The sequence below is a fragment of the Hypanus sabinus genome, chromosome 9 (genome assembly GCF_030144855.1).
Source record: "Hypanus sabinus isolate sHypSab1 chromosome 9, sHypSab1.hap1, whole genome shotgun sequence".
NCBI classification, from domain to species: domain Eukaryota; kingdom Metazoa; phylum Chordata; class Chondrichthyes; order Myliobatiformes; family Dasyatidae; genus Hypanus; species Hypanus sabinus.
Window position 1 is genome coordinate 88,919,963 of NC_082714.1, and position 19,974 is coordinate 88,939,936.

At 44.9% G+C, this 19,974-nt stretch overlaps 1 protein-coding gene across 2 annotated transcripts in view; it reads left to right on the top strand.

Moving 5' to 3' along the window:
• Positions 1–531: 531 nt before the first annotated feature.
• Positions 532–19,974, top strand: part of itga10 (integrin, alpha 10) — a 194,973-nt gene continuing 175,530 nt past the window's right edge. Inside the window, exon 1 of one of the 2 annotated variants that reach the window (XR_009514026.1) lies at positions 532–1,191. Coding sequence is in view for 1 of the 2 variants with exons in the window: in XM_059980120.1 (XP_059836103.1) it covers positions 1,140–1,191 (52 nt within the window). In the remaining variant the exon portion in view is untranslated. The remainder of the gene's footprint in view (positions 1,192–19,974) is intronic. The other variant, XM_059980120.1, reaches the window with a different exon arrangement.

Here is a 19,974-nt window from a genome sequence, read left to right on the forward strand (position 1 = left end):
CAGCTCTATAAAACTCTGGCTAGACTACACTTGGAGTATTGTGTTTAGTTCTGGTCACTTCATTGTAGGAATGTTATGGAAGGTGCAAAGGAGATATACCAGAATGCTATTAGCATTCGAGACCGTGTCTTATGAGTGGGAAGTGTAGATGGAGTTGATGGATGAGAGGCTGGTTTGCAATCTTAATTGTACCTGCAGTCAAACAAGGCACATAATGATTTTTTTCCAATGCATTTGCCTGACCATACCAGATGCCACAACCTGGCATCAAGAGCTGGAAATCGGTGTACATGTTGCTGTCATCGCCATATGATAAGAAGACACCAAAGTATTTTCTTTTTGGCACATTTATAAGATCTGGTGCAGATCTGAAATTAAAGGATGAAAAAAAAGTAACTTTCCTGTAAGTAATGAGAAAGTTTGCAGTTTCAAGGCAGTGGGCCAGAGGATCTTGGAGAAACAGCCCAGGAGCAGAAAGTTTCAGAGACGGTGACTGGATGGAGTGTAACTTTGCACTGCCCGTGGGAGGGGCTGTGTTTATGCACCGAGACCACAGGCTGTGTATAAAGTGGGTGATGTAAAATAGTCTGGAACATATCTTAAAACTCTCCGCTGCATTCAGTTAATGATTAGGAAATGTGACAGTGACTGAGAGAAAGGGAGGATGATAGGGACACAGTACAGTACAGAGTATATGCACATAATATTCAGAAGAAATTATAGCATCTGAGCGATATATGCTTACTTAGTAAAACAGTGAAAGAATTAGAAATATGTTTCCAGAGTGATAGAGAAAGGGGGGAGAAGGCAAGAGTGGAAAAGGCAGTAAGAAAATAGACTTAGGAAAAACAGGATCAAAATACCTATGTGGGAATTTTTATTTATTTTGAGAAAAGTTCAAATATATGGTAAGAAAAGTGACGGAAAGAAGAACTTTAACTACAAGGCATTGCACAATCGTGCTGCTGTTCCAGTAAACACCTAGCTCCCTGTGTCCAGTTCACCCTGTGCTGAATGAGACAGGGGGCACAAACACTACTGTTCACTGCATTTCTTGGGGGGTGCCGAAGAACTGAGAGATCTGCAGCTGCTTGCGACGTTCCTGCAGCTCTCTTCCAATCTGATGTTTGTTTGTGACTATGGAGTTAAACAGATGCTTCGTTATCCTTTACCTTCTGGTTCTGTGGAAAGGTAAGGACGGTTTTTACTCTCTACCGCACTCTGTGTTGTCAAATCACTTTCCTGTTCTCTGCCTTCCTGTCAGTGGACCTCATTTCCCTCCTTACTTTTAACATCTCCCTTTTCATTGTATGTTTTGATGTGTATGTGATAAATAATTCTGGATCTGAATCTGACATTCATATTCTTCCCTTAAGTCCTTTTTTTCTCTGATAAGGAAAGAGAATAAAAATGAATGAGCTCTTGCACACTCAATAGCCACTTTAGTAGGCACCTCCTTTAGCTATTAAGTGGCCACTGAGTGAATGTTCATGGTTTTCTGCTGCTGTAGCCCATCCACTTCAAAGTTTTACCTGTTATGTGTTTGGAGATGCTCATCTGACACCTCTGTCATAACCTGTGGTCATTTGAGTTACTGTCACCTTCCTGTCAGCATGAACCAGTCTGGTCATTCTCCTCTGATGTTTCTCATTAACAAGGCATTTTTGCCCATAGAACTGTCATTCACAGGATTTTTTTTTTGTTTTTCACACCATTCTCCGTAAACCCTCGAGACTCTTGTGTGTGAAAATCCCTGGAGGTCAGCAGTTTCTGAGATATTCATAAGGGATACGAGAGTTCCTAGTTAATTTAACTCTCCCTGGCTCAGCACACCATATTCATCCCACAACTGGATCAGAGTTCAAGAAGTTCAAAGTTCAGAGTAAATTTATTATCAAAGTATGTATACAGTCAGTGTCCATTTTATTATGTACCTCCTGCACCTGATAAAGTGACCACTGAATATACTGTATGTTCGTGGTGTAATGCTGCAGTAGCCCATCCGTTTCAAGGTTTGATGTGCTGTGTGTTCATGCCAATGTCTGATTATTTGAGTTACATCCACCTTGAACCTGTCCGGCCATTCTCCTCTGAGCTCTGTCATCAACAAGGCATTTCCACCCACAGAACCGCCACTCACTGGATGTTTTATTTTTGTTTTTTGCACCATTCTCTAAACTCTAGAGATTGTGTATGAGATACTCAAACCACCCTGTCTGGCATCAACAATCATTCAACAATCAAAGCCACTTAGATCACCTTCCTTTCCTATTCTGATGTTTGGTTTTGAATAACAACTGAACCATTTGACCAAGTCTGCATGCTTTCATGCATTGAATTGCTGCCACATGATTGGCTGATTAGATATTTGCATTAACAAACAGGTGAATCTAATGAAGTGGCCAGTGAGTATTTCCCTAAGGTATAAAGGCTGTTTTTATTTAAAATAGGGCATGGGAGGGGTATGGAATACTACGGTCCCGATGTGGGTCAACGGGACTAGGCTGAGTAACTAGTTTCTGTGCTGTAGTCCTCTACGACTATATTAAATGTGTAAGTTGTTAATCAAAATAGCGATAGTGAGTATCTCCATGCTGACGGGCTGAGATCAATGGGTTAAATTATTTGGAGAAGTATCTGTAGAGGCAGAGTCAGTGACGCTAACAAATGCGCGGAATTTAGATAAGTAGACATATAATTCAATTGAAAGAATTTGCAGATGCTGGAAATCTGAAATAAAACAGGAAGGGCTGGAAACACTGAGCAGGTCATGCAGCATCTGGGAGAAAAGGTTATTTCATCAGACCTAGAAAAACCCTAGACCTGGGTGCCACAGCAGCGTAGTGGTTAGTGCGACACTGTTACAGCTTGGGGCATTGCAGTTTGAAGTTCAATTCTGGCACTGTCTGAAAGGAGTTTGTATAGTCTCCCTGTGACTATTCCGGGTGCTCTGGTTTCCTCCCACAGTCCAAAGATGCGCTGGTTAGTAAGTTAATCGGTTAAATAGGTGGGTTGCTGGGTGGTCTATAACAGGGGTTCCCAACCTTGTTTATGCCATGGACCCCTACCATTAACCAAGGTTGGGTGGCGCGGTAGTGTAGTTGTTAGCACAACCAGCAACACATGTTCAGTTCCCACTGGTGCCTGTAAGGAGCCTGTATATTCTTCCTGTGACTGCGTGGGTTTCTTCAGGGTGCTCTGGTTTCCCCCCTCAGTCCAAAGGTGTACTGGCTAAGTAGGCTAACTGGCTAAGTAGGTGGTGCCAGTTCCACGCTGTATCCCTAAATAAATAAAATTTTAAAAAATTAATAAGTAGAAGTTCAAAGACCTATGTTGTAAATTATAATAGAAGAGGGATCTCAATTCCGATTCGGATTCATTTATTTATCACAAGTGCATCGAAATGTAGTGAAGTGTTCGTTTGTTAACACAAACGAAGTATGTGCTGTGGCCAGCCCGCAAGTGTCACCACACAATGTCGCCTTCTCACAATGTTCAGCAGAACAAGCCCCCTTCCATCCACACACACAGACAGTTCCCTGACCCCAGGACAGGACAGGCCTCAAGGACTCATGGACTTGCAGACTTGCAGATCAGGGGTTTCGGCCACTGGGCAACAACTTCTGGACTTGGGGCTTCAATTTTCAGTATTGATCCCAGAACTCACTGATGATGGGACTTTGAACTCCAGGCCCCAAACGCCAGCCTTGCTGACAGATGGAGAAAACTAAAGTAATTACTGTGATAGGATGATGGCAAGAGTGATACAGGTGGTGTTGATGGAGCTGAGTGAGTGTAATGAAGGCTTTTTAGTTGTAGCTATTCTGTGCAGAGAGGCAATAAATGTGAACAGAAGGAAGAGAGAGACAAGCTACAGCACTGGAACCGTGAAGTGCAGAACACAGCAAGATTCAAACAACACACACAAAATGCTGGTGGAACGCAGCAGGCCAGGCAGCATCTATAAGAAGAAGTACAGACAATGTTTAGGGCCGAGACCCTTCGTCAGGACTAACTGAAAGGAAAGATACTAAGAGATTTGAAAGTGGGAGGGGGAGGGGGAGATCCGAAATGATAGGAGAAGACAGGAGGGGGTGTGATGAAGCTAGGAGCTGGGAAGTAGATTGGCAAAAGGGATACATAGCTGGAGGAGGGAGAGGATCATGGGATGGGAGGCCTAGGGAGAAAGAAAGGGGGAGGGGAGTACCAGAGGGAGATGGAGAACAGGCAAAGAGTGATTGTGAGAGGGGCAGAAAGAGAAAAAAGAGAAGAAAAAAGGGAAAAATAATAAATAAGGGATGGGGGTAAGAATGGGAGGTGGGGCATTAACAGAAGTGAGAGAAATCAATGTTCATGCCATCAGGTTTGGAGGCTACCCAGACAGAATATAAGGTGTTGTTCCTCCAACCTGAGTGTGGCTTCATCTTGACAGTAGAGGAGGCCATGGATAGACATATCAGAATGGGAATGGGATGTGGAATTAAAATGAGTGGCCACTGGGAGATCCTGCTTTCTCTGGTGGACAGAGCGTAGGTGTTCAATGAAACGGTCTCCCAGCCTGCGTCGGGTCTCATCAATATATAGAAGGCCACACTGGGAGCACCAGACGCAGTATACCACACCAGCCGACTCACAGGTGAAGTGTCATCTCACCTGGAAGGACTGTCTGGAGCCACACGCACAAAATGTTGGTGGAATGCAGCAGGCCAGGCAGCATCTATAGGAAGAAGTACAGTCAATGTTTCGGGCTGAGACCATTCGGCAGGACTAGCAACACACACAAAAAGCTGGTGGAACAAGCAAAATTCAAGTTTATTTATCACATACACACCGAAACATAGAATGAAATATGTTACTACACACAAAATGCTGGAGGAACTCAGCATTTATGGAAATTAATAAACAGTCACTGTTTAGGGGTGAGATCCTTCGTCTCAGTTCTGATCATGGCTTTTGGCCCAAAACATTAACTGTTTTTCTCTGCTGTTCCTCCAGCATTTTATGCAGGTTACTCTGGATTTCCAGCACCTGCAGAATCGCTTGTGTCAGTAAAATGCTTTGTTTTCGTTAACAACCAACACACCCAAGGAAGTGCTAGAGGCAGCCCGCGGGTATTGTCACACATTCTGGTGCAACATAATGCTTTGCAGACCACAACAACAGCAAAACAAGCCTTGTTCCTCCCTCCCACCTACACACATACACAATCCTATAACCCCAGGACAGACCTCTGGTCCCCAGACTCCAGCAGACAGGGCCAGCATCTGCAGAAACCTGAAATCAAAGGGGTGGAAATGCTTACCCAGTTGGGTAGCATCTGTGGAGAGTGGAAAAACTGGGTAAATCATGACCTTGCTTCAGAATCAGCCAGTTCTGGCACGCAGTTTTGAATTCTTTGGATGCATCAAGCACTGATAAAGTTGGATGATTGCCCAGGATTAATGGCTCGGCAGCAGCATCAGTGGACTGCTGCAGTGATTTAGATATTGTCCCAATAAAAGGCTGATTCAGAAGCGGCTACACTTGCTTGTGACTTGCGCAACAGCCTTTCCATAAGACTGATGCACCTGACCTTTCCATTGGTAGAGGACCAGGGAGAAGATCTGCCAGAATGACCTCCGTGAGATATCCATTCAGTGGCCAGTGCACTAGTGAAGTCTTGTATGAACCCATATACAAGGCAAGCTTGGACCAATAAATGTGGGTCCGGGTTGAGAGAAATTAAACTGATAAGAGAGGGAGTTTATATAGGTAATGTTGTGATTAAGGGGCTCAGCTGCTCTGTTGGTCAGAGTTTTATCAGTATCCCTTCAGAATTCTATTAAACATCAAATAGCAGCTATAAATATGTTCATTTTCTACCTGGCTATCCCCCAATTTGATAAAATGAACATCGATTCCTCTACTTATGGTCATTTTCATACCCTTCTCTTTCTTTTAATTCCCCATTCTTGTACCCCTCTAGCCTTTCTCTTCTCCTCACCTGGCCATCACCTCTTTCCTTTCTCCAATGGCTGGCTGTTCCTCCTATCAGCTTCCTTCTCCTTTGGCCCTTTACCTCTTCCACCCACCCTCCTCCCAGCTTTTCACTTCATCCCCACCCACATTTACCCTCACCTGGTCTCACCTATCACATGCCAGCTTGTACTCCTTCCCCTCCTTTCACCTGCTTATTTTGGACTTCTTCCCCCTTCCTTTCTGGTCTTGATGAAGGGTCACAGGCTGAAACATCGACTGTTTATTAATTTCCTTCGCTGCCTGACCTGAGTTCCTCCAGCATTTTGTGTGTGCAACTATGCTCCGTTTCTCTATAATTTGAACTCCAAAGTTGGGTAGCTTTGCAACTGTGTTGGAAAGGAGCTGTTTATACAGGACATTAGTCTCATCTCGTTGCTGTCACTACTACCCTCTCCCACAAGGATTTGGGTGGTCGTCCAAAATGGACTTCAAGAAACCAGGCGATGTGGTGGAAGCCTCATTAAGATTTTGTGCCCTGTTTTATTTGTCATGTGAAGCACTTCTGTGTTCATAGCTTCATGTTGCTGGCTATTTTGATGGTCGGCATGTTGGCAGGAGCAGCGGTATTCGGGAGGGCAGGCAGGGATTGAATGAGCCAGAATTGAGGAGCTCAGGTTTTCGTAAGGTGGAGATTGGGGTGTGATATTGATTATTTTTGTAACCAATTGAATGGGTGTGGAGTTCAAGCAAAACATACTTCATCTAGGATCGCAAACACAAGGAAATCTGCAGATGCTGGAAATTCAAGCAACACACACAAAATGCTGGTGGAACGCAGCAGGCCAGGCAGCATCTATAGGGAAAAGCACTGTCGACGTTTTGGGCTGAGACCCTTCATCAGGACTAACTGAAAGAAGGGATAGTAAGAGATTTGAAAGTGGGATGAGGAGGGGGAGGTCCTAAATTGTAGAAGACAGGAGGGGGAAGGATGAAGCTAAGAGCTGGAAAGGTGATTGGCAAAAGGGATACATAAAAGGGATGAGGAGGGAGAGGATCATGGGATGGGAGGCCTAGGGAGAAAGAAAGGGGGAGGGGAGCACCAGAGGGAGATGGAGAGCAGGCAGAGTGATTGTGAGAGGGACAGAGAGAGAAAAAAGAGAGAGGAAGAAGAAGAAAAAAAAGGGGAAAATAAATAAATAAGGGATGAGGTAAGAAGGGGAGGGGGGCATTAATGGAAGTTAGAGAAATCAATGTTCATGCCATCAGGTTGGAGGCTACCCAGCCGGTATATAAGGTATAGTTCCTCCATTCTGAGTGTGGCTTCATCTTGACAGTAGAGGAGGCCATGGATAGACATATCAGAATGGGAATGGGACGTGGAATTAACATGTATGGCCACTGGGAGATCCTGCTTTCTCTGGCAGACAGAGTGTAGGTGTTCAGCGAAATGGTCTCCCAGTCTGCGTTGGGTCTCACCAATATATAAAAGGCCACACCAGGAGCACCGGACACAGTAGACCACACCAGCTGACTCACAGGTGAAGTGTCTCCTCACCTGGAAGGACTGTCTGGGGCCCTGAATGGTGGTGAGCGAGGTGGTGTGAGGGTAGGTGTAGCACTTGTTCCACTTACAAGGATAAGTGCCAGGAGGGAGATTGGTGGGAAGGGATGGGGGGGACGAATGGACAAAGGAGTTGTGTAGGGAGCAATCCCTGCGGAAAGCAGAAAGAGGGGGGGGGGAGAGGGAAAGATGTGCTTGGTGGTGGGATCCAGTTGGAGGTGGCGGAAGTTACGGAGAATTATATGTTGGACCCGGAGGCTGGTGGGGTGGTGGGTGAGGACAAGGGGGACCCTATCCCGAGTGGGGTGGTGGGAGAATGGGGTGAGAGCAGATGTGCTTGAAATGGGAGAGATGTGTTTGAGAGCAGAGTTGATGGTGGAGGAAGGGAAGCCCCTTTCTTTAAAAAAGGAAAACATTTCCTTCGTCCTGGAATGAAAAGCCTCATCCTGAGAGCAGATGCGGCGGAGACGGAGGAATTGTGAGAAGCGGATGGCATTTTTGCAAGAGACAGGGTGGGAAGAGGAATAGTCCAGGTAGCTGTGAGAGTCTGTAGGCTTATAGTAGATATCAGTAGATAAGCCATCTCCAGAGATAGAGACAGAAAGAACAAGAAAGGGGAGGGAGGTGTTGGAAATGGACCAGGTAAATTTGAGGGCAGGGTGAAAGTTGGAGGCAAATTTAATGAAGTCAACGAGCTCAGCATGCATGCAGGAAGCAGCGCCAATGCAATTGTCGATGTAGTGAAGGAAAAGTGGGGGACAGATACCAGTATAGGCTTGGAACGTGAACTGTTGGACAAAGCCAACAAAAAGGCAGGCATAACTGGGACCCATATGGGTGCACATGGCTACACCTTTGGTTTGGAGGAAGTGGGAGAAGCCAAAGGAGAAATTATTAAGAGTAAGGGCTAATTCCGCTAGGCGGAGGAGAGTGGTGGTAGAGGGGAACTGGTTAGGTCTGGAATGCAAAAAGAAGTGGAGAGCTTTGAAACCTTCCTGGTGGGGGATGGAGGTATATAGGGACTGGACATCCATGATAAAAATAAGATGGTGGGGGCCAGGGAACCTGCCTGACCAGGTAACCCATTGTTACAGCTTACTCCTGCCCCACTAAACTCATTTCTGTATACCTTGACACTGTTTTATCCCCCTTGTTCAATCCCTTTCCACCTATGTTCGTGACACTTCTTATGCTTTGGATTTTTTCAGTGATTTCAAGTTCCCTGGCCCCCATCATCTTGTTTTCACCATTGATGTCCAGTCCCTATATACCTCCCTCCCCTTTCTTGATCTTACCACTCTCTGAGTAAAGAAGTTCCCCCTCATGTTACCCCTAAACTTTTGCCCCTTAACTTTCAACTCATGTCCTCTTGTTTAAATCTCCCCTACTCTCAATGGAAAAAGCCTATCCACGTGAACTCTATCTATCCCCTTCATAATTTTAAATACCTCTATCAAGTCCCTCCTTAATCTTCCTCAAATAACAGGAAAAATTGAAAACTAAACCTACCTTACCTCGCCTGTTTCCACCTAAGACCGTTGAGCCAAAGCCCTTAAGCCTTCACTCTGCTCCTGGCTCACTCCGCTGCCCACAGAATGACACTGCCCGCTGTATAAGGCTGTGTTCCTTTTAAATCTTCCACGCTTCACTGCCCGATGTCATTGGCCTGCGCAGTCCCGCCTCTCTTAACTCCGATGAGAAGAAGAAAAAATCAAAATGGCCGTGGCAGCACTCCCACTCCAATTCTCAGACTTCCTTCTCCAAATTTATTTTCCCCTTTTTCTTCTTTTTTCTCCCTCTGTCGCTCTCACAATCACTCCTTGCCTGCTCTCCATCTCCATCTGGTGCCCCCTTTCTTTCTCCCTAGGCCTCCCGTCCCATGATCCTCTCCCTCCTCCTGTGTATTCCTTTTGCTAATCTACTTCTGTGGTGAACTACATATATTTGTCTGGACACGCCCCCCATGCTGACTGCTCCTGTGGCTCCTCCCACAGACCCCTGTATAAAGGCGATTGGAGGCACTGCTCCTCCCTCAGTCTCCAGGATGTTGTGTGATGCCTCTTGCTGCTGATAGTGCTCTCTCTTCCAGCTAATAAAAGCCTATCTCTCGCCTCACGTCTCCGAGAGTTATTGATGGTGCATCAACTTCCCAGCTCTTAGCTTCATCCCACCCCCTCCTGTCTTCTATCATTTCAGATCTCCCCCTCCCCCTCCCACTTTCAAATCTCTTACTATCTCTTCTTTCAGTTAGTCCTGACGAAGGGTCTCGGCCCGAAACCTCGACTGTACTTCTTCCTATAGATGCTGCCTGGCCTTCTGCATTCCACCAACATTTTGTGTGTGTTGCTTCATCTAGGATCAACCTTATTGTCCATGTACATTTTACAAGCAGAATGGTGGTGCCTGGAACAGGTTGGTGGTGGGAGCAGTGAAAGGAAGGATATAGCCTGTGTGAGAGTAGGTGGCATTAGTTTGTATTGGCATTGTGGTAGGCATAGATATTGTTGGCCAAAGTCCTGTTCTTGTACGGTACTGTTCTATTTTCTTTGATGTGGTGCATTGGTGCAACATGCAACAAAAAACATTTAAAAGAATAAAGTTTCTCCACCTATGGTTCACTCTCCTCTCCAATCAGATTCCGTCATGTCCTCCCCTTTACCTCTCCCACCCAGCTGGCTTCACCTATCACCTTCTAGCTGTCCTCCTTCTCCTCTCCCCACCTTCTTATTCTCGCTTCTTCCCCCTTCTTCTCCAGACCAGAAGAAGCGTCACAGCCCGAAACACAGACTGTTTGTTCATTTCCACAGATGCTGCCTGCTCATTTCCTCCAGCATTTGGGGTTTGACACGACAGCATTTTGTGTGTGTTCTTCTGGATTTCTAGCGTCTGCAGAATCTCTTGTGTTTGAGAATAACGAATTATATTAAAAATGGTTGAAGTATGGATATGGACTAAAAAGTGCATAAATGCATAAACAACATTATAAAGAGTGGTTTAAAATGTTTGCAGTGCAGTGACAGGGGTAACAGTTAGAGGGGGTGAAGGGCTAACTAGAATGGTTGATCAGGTTAACTGCCTGGGTGAGAAGTTTTTAAGATGGAGTGAAGTTTTTGTTTTAATAGCCCTATAGTACGTCTCAGAGGCACAAAGTGCCCTTGCATTAGCATTCCAGCTTCTTGAGGTGACCTTTGGCATTGTGCTTACCTGACTCCTGGTCTTCACGCCTGCTTCTTGGAGCTGTTATTGGCAGGCCAAGATGCAGCTGGATGTCACATCTGGAGCTAGGTCATGCAATACCTCCTCAAGAAATCCAGATGGGCGGGCAGGATTTGGATACTATAGAGAGAGTGCAGAGGCAATTTACAAGGATGTTGCCTGGATTGGAGAGAATGCCTTATGAGAATAGGTTGAATGAACTTGGCTTTTTCTCATTGGCACAACAGAGGATGAGAGGTCACCTGATAGAGGTGTATAAGATAAGAGACATTGATCATGTGGATAGCTAGAGACTTTTTCCCAGGGCTGAAATGGCTAACATAAGGGGGCATAGTTTTGTACTTGGAAATAGGTACCAAGGGGGATGTCAGAGGTAAGTTTTTCACATAGAGTGTGGGTGTGTGGAATGCACTGCCAGCAAAAGTGGTAGAGGCAGATGCAATAGGGTTTTTTAAGAAACTCAGATAGCTACATGAAGCTTAGAAAAATAGAGGGCTATGCAGTAGGGAAATTCTCGGCAGCCTGTGGAGTTGATTACATGGTCAGCACAACATTGTGGGCCGAAGGTGCCTGTAATGTGCTGTAGATTTCTATGGTCTATGATCGATGTTGACACGAGCTTTGCGGTTGCTGATGTGAAACCCTGAGACAAGAGCAGAGCAGTGCATCTGTTCTCTGTCCTGTTGTAGTCGTTCTAAACCAGAATGGTTCACTTTACTCACCTTGACTCTGAGCTGATTCACAACATGCAGACTCACTTCCAAGGACTCTGCAAAACTTGTTCTCAGTTCTTTTAAAAATTTGCTCTATTTGTCTTCTTTTGTGCATTGGTTGTTTGTCAGTCTTTGTTTATTTATAGATGTAATAAATTCTATTGTATTTCTTTATTTTCCTGTGAATACTTGCAAGAAAATGAATCTCAAGGTAGTACTTTGATAATAAATTTACTTTGTTGATAGGGTAGTTAAGTTTCTGCTCTAGAGTGGACACAGCCTGGTTCATCATGTGCATAGCCTCTCCTCCACTGACAGTATCAAGAAGATGGCATCTATCATAACGGATCCCTACCATCCAGATCATGCCCTCCTCTTGCTGCTACCGTCGGCCAAGTGTTTAAAAGGGCAACACGGTAGCATAACGCTACTAAAGCGCCAGTGACCTGGGTTCAATTCCCACCAGTGTCTGTAAGGAGTTTGTACATTCTCCCTGTGACTGCATGGGATTCCTCTAGATGCTCCATTTTCCTCCCACATTCTAAAGGCATACGAGTTAATATATCACGTGGGTATAATTCGACAGCATAGGTTCACTGGGCCAGAAGATGCTGTATGTTTACCTAAAATAAAAGCCTGAAGTCCCACATCCCCAGGTTCAGGAGCAGCTATCCTCCTACATTTATCAGGCTCTTGAACTGACCTGCATAACTCTAATCCTACCTCAGCAATGCACCGTCTCTCACATTGTTATGGACATCCCTCTAGTCATTGTTTGTTTGCCCTCATTCTTTGTTTTGCAAGTCATTTCCTCACGCTCCTGTATTATTTACATTTTGTGTGTTATCTGAACGTATACTCAGCTGGGGTAATTTATTAACTTCTTGTTGATGCAAGTATCTAATCGGCCAATCATGCGGCAGCAACTCAGTGAGCATGCAGACATGGTCAAGAGGTTCAGTTGTTGTTCAGACCAAACATCAGAACAGAGAGGAAATGTGACCTAAATGACTTTGGCTGTAGAATGATTGTTGTTGCCAGATGGGGTGTATTGAAGATTTCAGAAACTGCTGATTTGCAGATTTCATACTCAACAGTCTCTAGAGTTTATAGAGAACAGGTGTGAATAGCAAAAACATCCAGTGAGCAGCAGTTCTGTGGGCAAAAAAAAAAGCCTTTTTAATGAGAGAGCTCAGAGGAGAATGGCCATACTGGTTCAGGCTGACAGGAACTCAGATGTTCAAGTGTCACACCATTGGTGTGTGGAAGAGCATGTCTGAATGCACAACATGTTGAACCTTGCAGTGGATGGAAACAGCAGCAGAAGACCATGAACATACACTCAGTGACTAGTCCTGTATATGTGACAATGAATTCCATAGATTCACCACCCTGTGGCTAAAGAAATATTTCCTTATCGCTGTTCTAAATGGATGCCCTTCTAGTCTGAGACTGTGCTCTCTGGTGCTAGGCTTCCCCATAACAGAAAACTTCTCTCCACATCCACTCTATATAGGCCTTTCAGTATTCAATATGCTTCAACAAATTCCACCCCCCCCCCCCCACCATTCTTCTAAACTCCAGTGAGTACAGGAGATGCCAAATAAAATGGCCACTGAGTGTATATTGCCTGTGATTCCAGTGCAGGCAAGCTTTTCATAGTTGCTGTACCTCACCATACTTGTGCACATAGTAATAAACTTGGCTGTGACTTCTGGGGTGTGGATACTGACGACTGTGTGGTCATTTTGCAGCTGAAGACACAGGTGAATATAATGTGTGTGAACAACATTAATTTCCACTTCTCGTCAGTGCTTTGTGGAAAAAATAAGCAAGCTTGTGTCTAACTTGTTACATAATGGAATTGATTTTGTGCTTTCAGTGGAAGTCCCTTTGATTTGATTGTCACTCTGGTGTTGTGACCGAGAAAGTAGCCCAGATTGGCTCTGTGTCTTTCATAGTTTGTATGCTGACCACAGGAACACAGGGTCCATTGAATATTACTGTGGATACCAAATGTTCTGGCACTTAAAGGGGCATATTTATCTATCTCTCTCCCTCCCACTCCCCCTCTCCTTCCCCTCCCACTGTCCTCCCCTTCTCTTCCCTCTCTTCCCCCTCCCTCTCCCTCCCTCCCTCTGTCTCCCCTCTCTCTCTCTCCTCTCTCCTCTCTCTTTCACTCTCTCTCCTTTCTCTTGACTGTAAAGAACATAAAACAGTTCAGCACAGTACAGGCCCTTACAGGCCACAGTACAGTACTGACTCCTTAACCTACTCTTCTCTCCCTCTCCATTTCTCTAAAAATATAAACATCTCTAACACCACCCCTGCCACCACCCCTGGCAACATACTCCACGCACCCACCACTCTGTAAAAAAAAATCTTACCTCTGACATCCCCCTTTACTTTCCTCGAATCACCTATGCCTAGCCATTTCTGCCCTGGGAGAAAGTTTCTGGCTATCCATTTGATCTATGCCTCTTGCTGATAGTTTTGTAGAGCTGCAACATTATCTTGTGGCTCTTGAACTCAGTTCCTTGACTAATGAAGACCAACACACTAAACGATTTTTCAACCACTCTGTCAAGTTGCAGGGTAACTTTTAGAGATCTATGGACCTGGATCATAGCTCAGTGGGGGTAGGCGAGGGGTTGAGAGTAGAGGGGGATAGAAAGAGAGTGAGAGAGATAAAATTTCATGGAGCATTTGAAATTTGAGCCGATCCTGACCCTGTCCACACCTGATGTACACAGACAAGTGCTCAGTAAAATGATCTAGATCAAACACTGCACGGTTCATTTATTTTCCTTCCCCTCTAGTCAAGGGGTGGAGATATTGAAAGGCCAGGATATAGTGGATGTGGAAGGGATACTTCCAGTTGAGTGCTAGGAGAAGGGATCACAGCTTCAGAGTAGAAAGATACCCCTTTAGAACAGAGATGAGGAGTAATTTCTTTAGCCAAAGGGTGGTGAATCAGTGGTGAGGCTGTGGAGGCCAAGTCATTGGGTATATTTAAAGTGGAGGTTGGGCCAACTGACCTAATTCTTCTCCTATGTGTTATGGCCTTAAGGATGGTGAGAGCAAAGTTTTTGTAAAGCTCTTTAAAAAGGTACAATGCTCCAAAATGCTGGCAGTGTTATTGGTATTGGATTATTGTTGCATGTACCAGATACAGTGAAAAGCTTTTGTTTTGTGTGCCCTCCAGACAAATCATCCCATGTGTAAGTTCATCAAGGAAGTAAAAAGAAAACTGAATGACAGTAAGCATTGCAGTTATAGAACAAGTGCAGTGGAGGCAGACAAATAAAGTGCAAGGATCATGACAGGGGAGATTGGGAGATCAAGAGTTTGTCCTTTGGCGTATGAGATGTCCATTCAAGAGTCTGATAACAGGGACAGAAGTTGTCTGTGATTTTGGTGGTACAGTGCCTATAAAAAGTATTCAGCGCCCCTCGAAAGTTTTCATGTTTTATTGTTTTACGACATTGAATCACAGTGGAATTAATTGGGCTTTTTTGACACTGATCAACAGAAAAAGTCTCTTTTGTGTCAAAGTGAAAGCAGATCTCTACGAATTCATAATTACAAATATAAAACACTAAATAATTTTTAGCTTAAGTATTCACCCCCTTTTAATCTGACACACCAAATCATCACCAATTCCCCCAAATGGTTTTAGAATTTCTATAATTAGTTAAATGGAGATCTGTTTTTTGGAGACCTGTGTTCAGTCAAGGTGTTTTGATTGATTGTAGTAAAGATACACCTGTACCTGGAAGGGCCAGCTGCTGGTGAGTCAGTATCCTGGCAGAAACTACACCATGAAGACAAAAGAATATGGCTCATCTGTAAATCTGCCTAGAGCAGGCTTTTCTCAAAAACTGAATGACCCTGCAAGAAGGGGACTAGTGAGGGAGGCCACCAAGAGATCAATGACAACTCTGGAGGAGTTACAAGCTTCAGTGGCCGAGATGGGAGAGACTATGCATACAATTGTTGCCAAGGTGCTTCACTAGTTGCAGAGAGAAAGCCAGTGTTGAAAAAACCTCTCATGAAATCTCAGCTAGAGTTTGCCAGAGGGCATGTGGGAGACTCTGAAGTCAGCTGGAGAGGTTCTATGTTCTGATGAAACCAAAATTGAGCATTTTGGCCATCAGACTGAACGATATGTTTGGCATAACCCAAACACCGCACATTATCAAAAACACACCGTCCCTACTGTGAAGCATGGTGGTGTCTGCATCATGCTGTGGGGATGTTTCACTGCAGCAGGCCCTGGAAGGCATGCAGAGGTAGAGGGTAAAATGGATGCAGCAAAATACAGAGAAATCCTGGAGGAAAACCTGCTGCAGTCTGCCAGAGAACAGTGACTTGGGAGAAAATTTGTTTTCCAGCAAGACAATGACCCCAAGCATAAAGCCAAAGCTACACAGGAAAGTCTTAAAAATAACAAAATTAATGCCCTGGTGTGGCCAATTGAGAATTTGTGGGTGGACTTGAAAAGGGCTGTTTACTCACAATCCCCATGCAATCTGAAAGAGCCTGAGCAGTTTTGTAAAGAAGAATGGGGAAAAATTGCAGTGTCCAGATGTACAAAGCTGATAGAGACCTATCAACACAGACTCAAGGCTTTAATTGCTGCCAAAGGTGCATCTACTAAATACTGACTTGAAGGGAGGGAGTACTTAAGCAATTAATTATTTTGTGTTTTATATTTGTAATTAATTCAGATCACTTTGCAGAGATCTGTTTTCACTTTGACATGAAAGAGACCAGTGTCAAAAAATGCCAAGTTAAGACAGACAGACAGACATACTTTATTGATCCTGGGGGAAATTGGGTTTTGTTACAGTCGCATCAACCAAGAGTAGGTAGAAATATAGCAATATAAAAACCATAAATAATTAAATAATAATAGGTAAATTATGCCGTGGAAACTAGTCCAGGACTAGCCTATTGACTCAGGGTGTCTGACACTCTGAGGGAGGAGCTGTAAAGTTTGATGGCCACAGGCAGGAATGACTTCCTATGATGCTCAGTGTTGCATCTCGGTGGAATGAGTCTCTGGCTGAATGTACTCCTGTGCCTAACCAGTACATTATGGAGTGGATGGGAGACATTGTCCAAGATGACATGCAACTTGGATAGCATTCTCTTTTCAGACACCACCGTCAGAGAGTCCAGTTCCACCCCCACAACATCACTGGCCTTACAAACAAGTTTGTTGATTCTGTTGGTGTCTGCTACTCTCAGCCTGCTGCCCCAGCACACAACAGCAAACATATTAGCGCTGGCCACCACAGACTTGTAGAACATCCTCAGCATCGTCCAGCAGATGTTAAAGGACATCAGTCTCCTCAGAAAATAGAGACAGCTCTGACCCTTCTTGTAGACAGCCTCAGTGTTCTTTGACCAGTCCAGTTTATTGTCCATTCATATCCCCAGGTATTTGTAATCCTCCACCATGTCCACACTGACCCCTTGGATGGAAACAGGGGTCACTGGTGCCTTAGCCCTCCCCAGCTCCACCACCAGCTCCTTAGTCTTTTTCACATTAAGCTGCAGATGATTCTGCTCACACCATGTGATAAAGTTTCCCACCGTAGCCCTGTACTCAGCCTCATCTCCCTTGCTGATGCATCCAACTATGGCAGAGTCATCAGAAAACTTCTGAAGATGGCAAGACTCTGTGCAGTAGTTGAAGTCCAAGGTGTAGATGGTGAAGAGAAAGGGAGACAGGACAGTCCCCTGTGGAGCCCCAGAGCTGCTGACCACTCTGTCTGACACACAGTGTTGCAAGCGCACGTATTGTGGTCTGCCAGTCAGGTAATCAATAATCCATGACACCAGGGAAGCATCCACCAGCATCACTGTCAGCTTCTCACCCAGCAGAGCAGGGCGGATGGTATTGAATGCACTGGAGAAGTTAAAAAACATGACCCTCACAGTGCTCGCCGGCTTGTCCAGGTGGGCGTAGATAGCAACTCCTAGTCGGGGCTGGGAGGTGAACTGGAGAGGATCTAAGTGTGGCCTAACCATAGGCCGGAGCTGCTCTAGAACAAGATTCTCCAGGGTCTTCATGATGTGGGAGATCAATGCCACCGGTCTGCAGTCACTGTAGCCACTGGGGCTCGGTGTCTTCGGTACAGGGATGAGGCAGGACGTCTTCCACAGCACAGGAACCCTCTGGAGACTCAGGCTCAGGTTAAAGACATGGTGGGGGGCACAGGTTTTGAGCTCCCTGGGGCTGACACCATCCGGGCCTGCAGCCTTGCTTGGATGGAGACGTTTCAGCTGTCTTCGCACCTGTTCAGCTGTGAAGCCCACTGTGGTGGTTTCAGGTGGGGGAGGGGTGTAGTCATGAGAGTAGGGTGGGGGGCTGTGAGGAGGGGAGAGTGGAGTATGTGTTGGTTGGGGGCCGTCGACAGACGAATCATGTGGGGGATGGGCAGGGACCACAGTGTCAAATATGTTGAAGAACAGGTTAAGTTCGTTGGCCCTGTCAACACTGCCTTCAACTCATCTGTTGCTAGTTTGCCGGAACCCAGTGATGGTCCTCATCCCACTCCAGACCCCTCTCATGTTGTTCTGCTGGAGTTTCCACTCAAGCTTCCTCCTATACCTGTCTTTAGCCTCCCTGATCTTGGCTTTTAAATCCACTGTGATTCAATGTTGTAAAACAATAAAACATGAAAATTCCAAGGGGGTATGGTGAACACTTTTTATAGGTACTGTACGTACATGCTCTTGGGCATTTGCTTCTTTGTGACGAGGTGAGAAGAAAATAGAAAAGGGACAATCTGTGCAGATCGGAAATAATATCTCCATCTCGCTGACAATCAACACTGGCGCACCTCAGGGATATGTGCTAAGACCACTGTTCTACGCACTCTATGCCACCTATAAATTTGCTGATGGTACAACTATTATTGGCAGAAATTCAGATGGTGTTGAGAGGACATACAGAGGTGAGATATAGCAGCTAGTTGTGTGGTGTCGCAGCAACAACCTTGCATTCAATGTCAGTAAGACCAAAGAGCTGATTGTGGACTTCAGAAAGGGTAAGACATCAGTCTTCACAGAGGGATCAGAAGTGGAAAAGGTGAGTAGTTTCAGGTTCCTGGGTGTCAGTATCTCTGAGGACCTAACCTGGACCCAACATACTGATGCAGCTATAAAGAAGGCACGACAGCAGCTATATTTCATTATGAGTTTGAAAAGATTTGGTATTTCTTCAAAATCACTTGAAAATTTCTGCAAATGTCCATGGAGAGCATTCTAACTGGCTGCATCACCATCTAGTATGGGGATGGGGTGGGGGGGATTGGGTTTGAGGAAGAAGCTACTCCACAGGATCGAAGTAAACTTCAGAGAGTTGTAAAACTTAGTCAACTCCATCATGAGCACTAGCCTCTGTAGTATACAGGACGTCTTCAAGAAGTGATACCTTAAAAAAGGTGGTATCTATCATTAAGTACCCCTATCACCCAGGTCATTGCATGTCCTCATTGTCTCCATCAGGAAGGAGGTACAGAAGCGTAAAGGCACACCCTCAATGATTCAGGAAGAGCTTCTTACTCTCTCATCTGATTTCTGAATGGACATTGAACCCATGAACACTACCTTACTACTTTTTAAAATATTTCTATATTTGCACTGTTTATTTAATTTAATTATTATATATATTTAGTGTAATTCACAGTTTCCCCCCTCTATTATTATGTATTGTGTGGTACCGCTGCCACAAAGTTAACAAATTTTATGACATATGCTAGTGATATGAAACGGATTCTGATTCTGACAAGGATGGGATGAGTCCTGCTTTTCCAAGGTAGTGGGAAGGGCAGGTGGAGTTAATGGAGGGGAGGCTCACTCTCTGAAGATGCATCTGGGCTGGGAAGGAATGATGGGAGATTACATGGTTACAGGCAAAATTGAGTGTCTACAGTAGGTCTGTTGAAAATGTTTACAATGACTGCTTCAGCCTGAAATGTTGACATAGAAGTATGACAACAGGAATTTGAACAGGAAGTGCGTGCTTGCTCAAGGTTTTCAGAAAAAATATCTCTGCCGGCACACACCTAAGCCAAACAGTAACACTCCATTTACCTCAGTAACGTTTGAACTCACTCGGGGCTCAGAGAAAATGCAGCACCTTTCAAGCCACCATTGCTAAACATCTGGCAGCAGTCTCCTATACAAATAACTCTTTACTTTGGAAGAGAATTACTCACTCTTTCCATTAGTGCCCTGAGGTAAGAAATAAATCACTGATTGAGGGCACTACTAGGATCGCAGCACGTGTTTCCCCAAAATAAATATACGCGCTGAACAGCTGTGATATTTTTTCTGCTTGTAAATTTATCTTGAAGGATAGCTCCAGGTAGCTGAGTGAAACGGGATATTGCAGCTTCGGTTACTCCTGCAGAGTAATCAGTCAATGGAGATTTTTGGTGACGCAGCTAAATTGTGAACCTGGGCCCAGAAATCAAACAGAGGCTTGTTCTCTTCCAACAGTAGATGGTC